The following is a 2,761-nucleotide window of genomic DNA, read 5'->3' as shown; positions in this document are numbered from 1 at the left end:
ATAATAATAATAATAATAATAATAATAATAATAATAATAATAATAATAATAATAATAATAATAATAATAATAATAATAATAATAATAATAATAATAATAATAATAATAAAGTTCAACTTTACACAAATAAATTAGTTCAGACACATGAATTACGATTTGTTTCAATTATTAAACTCTTTCGATTTAAATTTTAGAAAAGTTTAGGTTCTCAAGCAGAGGCAAAATGATTTATTTACGGTTGAAATTATTTTTATGTATATATAATAATAATAAAGTTTAACTTTTATATAAATAAATTGAGTTCAGACACGTGAATTGCGACTTATTTCAATTGAGAACTTAAACATGTCTCAAAGTGTTTTATTAAACTCTTTCGATTCAAATTTAGAAAAGTTATATTCATATTATCAAGTAGAGGCGGAACAATTTATATATGATTGAAATTATTTTTTACGTATATATAACAGACGTTGCTCCTTCGGTAATTAAGTTCATGTATTTACTTCTTTATATTTTGAATCCTCTTAGTAAAATTTTAATTCTACCACTAATATCATATATGTTACGTATTTTTGCTATGCACATCAACTTCAATTGAAACATGTACGGGTTTTACGTACGATTCATGTGTATGAACTAATTTATTTGTGTAAAAGTTGAACTTTATTATTATTATTATTATTATTATTATTATTATTATTATTATTACTATTATTATTATTATTATTATGGATTGTAACGGAGGGTATATTTGAACATTTTCGCAAAGTTAAGGGGTATATTTGCTCCTAAACTTTAACAACGAGGGCATATTTGGACCAAATTTGTAACGGAGGGCATATTTAAACCCTTTCGCAAAGTTTAGGGGTATATTCGCTCCTAAACTTTAATGGCGAGGGTATATTTGGACCAAACTAGTAACAGAGGATATATTTGAACCTTTTTACAAAGTTAAGGGGCATATTTGACCCTTTTCCCTTAAAAAAAAAATAAAAGTAAATTCAACCCCCTCCCACACGACATCCAATCCCCCCCTCCCCCTCCAATTTTATATCTCTAATGAAATCTATAAGAAAAAATAATTTAATGTTAGATTGTTAATATTTTCTCCTCCCCCACCTCTAACCAAATTTATATTGGTAAAACTAATCATATAATTGCAAAAAATAACTTTAAAGTTTTATATTTTTCTTTATTATTATTTAAATATAATTTAAATACAGAACAATTCGTGAATGTGATATTAACTACCAAAACAATTCCAATTGTATACGATTGACTAAATAAAGTAAAAATATGATATAGAACAACACTAAAATGAAGATCAATAATATCAAACACAATATTTAGAAAAACTTAAGTCGGGTCAATTATATCAATAAAATTTCTACTTTCACATTTATCTATTCTTCTCTTTTCTTAATTTTTCTTTATTTCTTATACAAATTAACAATAATAATAAAATAAAATTATCACAAAAAAAAAAGATAAGAACATCAAATTCAAGCTTGGATATAGTATGAAAAATTAACCTACTAAACGGTCATCATCTGCATGTAACAGTAATAAAGTTTAATAAAAAAGAATTTATTTGATTGAAGAATATGAAGAATATAACGATCAATAACAAAAACTTTTATGGAAATGCCTGATGTTTGAGAATGATGCACGATCAAAGGCAAAATTTACTATGTGGTTTCACTTTCATGGAAATTTACTAACTGTGGACAGACTTCTTAGATGGGGTCTTAAACTTTCCCCTACCTGTGTTCTATGTCTGATGCAAGATGAAACTAGAGATCATCTTTTCCTTTCTTGTGCTTTTGCACAAACCCTCTGGACTCGGATGCTTCACTGGATACATAAAGATGCTATCACTGCAAGCATATGGGAGGACTATACAATGTGGGCTATAAAGAATGCTAAAAGTAGATCGCAAAGAGTAAGAATCTTCAAACTTGTATTTGCTGAATGTGTACACACTCTCTGGATTGAAGGAAATCAAAGAATATTTGAGGAAAAACAGAGGACATGTGACAGCCTTGCAAAAGTTTTAGCTTACACCTGCATTACCAGAGCTAAACCAACAATCAGTACTCTTCTGCATAATTATCGTTTCTAGCTAGCTTGACTATTACCTCGAGTGGTCTTTTGTTCCCTTCTAGTTGATTGATTAGGATCCTTGTCTTTCCCTTCTGTGAGTATAGCCAGTTGAGTTTGTTAAGTTGTGCTTTGATATGTAATGGTTACTTTGGTGATTAATAAAATCATGTTAGTTACCAAAAAAAAAAAAAAAAAAACTGGAGAAGGAACTTAAAATTATACATCACCATAGGAGTATAAATAACAGAAGTTAAAAAGATAAAATTTTATTTCAATTCAACTTTTATTAAAATTGAAATTCAATAGACTAAACATTACTCACTTGAATTTGGAGATTGTAGAAAAAAATAACATGCAATACGATCATCACTTATCTACATATAAAAAATAAAAATATTAAAACTAAAAACAAAACATAGAACAAAGAATATGAATAATGTAGTAAATAAGTTAATTATCAATAGCGGAAGAAGAGAAGAAGATTGACATTGACACACACACATATATATAAGAGATGTTAAGAGGATAAAACTTCATTCCAACTCAAATTTCTTTTAAATTTAAATTCAAATATCACATCAATTAGTTATAAAAGGATCAGGTTGGTGAGAAGTTCTTGGAACATAAGTATTTAATTTAATTTTATTTAAAAAAAAAA

At 26.7% G+C, this 2,761-nt stretch overlaps 1 protein-coding gene across 1 annotated transcript; it reads left to right on the top strand.

Annotated features, from left to right (window-relative positions):
• Positions 1 to 1,651: 1,651 nt before the first annotated feature.
• Positions 1,652 to 2,122, top strand: LOC124894172. Its single transcript, XM_047404911.1, has one exon. It carries the CDS (start codon positions 1,652 to 1,654, stop codon positions 2,120 to 2,122), a length of 471 nt encoding a protein of 156 aa, XP_047260867.1.
• The last annotated feature ends 639 nt before the right edge of the window (positions 2,123 to 2,761 follow it).

This window comes from Capsicum annuum, unplaced genomic scaffold, assembly GCF_002878395.1.
Source record: "Capsicum annuum cultivar UCD-10X-F1 unplaced genomic scaffold, UCD10Xv1.1 ctg70874, whole genome shotgun sequence".
Taxonomy (NCBI): Eukaryota; Viridiplantae; Streptophyta; class Magnoliopsida; order Solanales; family Solanaceae; genus Capsicum; species Capsicum annuum.
Note: the sequence above shows the minus strand (reverse complement) of the source record. Positions and strands in the feature narration are given on the sequence as shown.

Excerpts from the sequence above, each read along its gene's own strand:
- LOC124894172 (XM_047404911.1), top strand. The coding sequence starts at position 1,652 with ATGTTTGAGAATGATGCACGATCAAAGGCAAAATTTACTATGTGGTTT.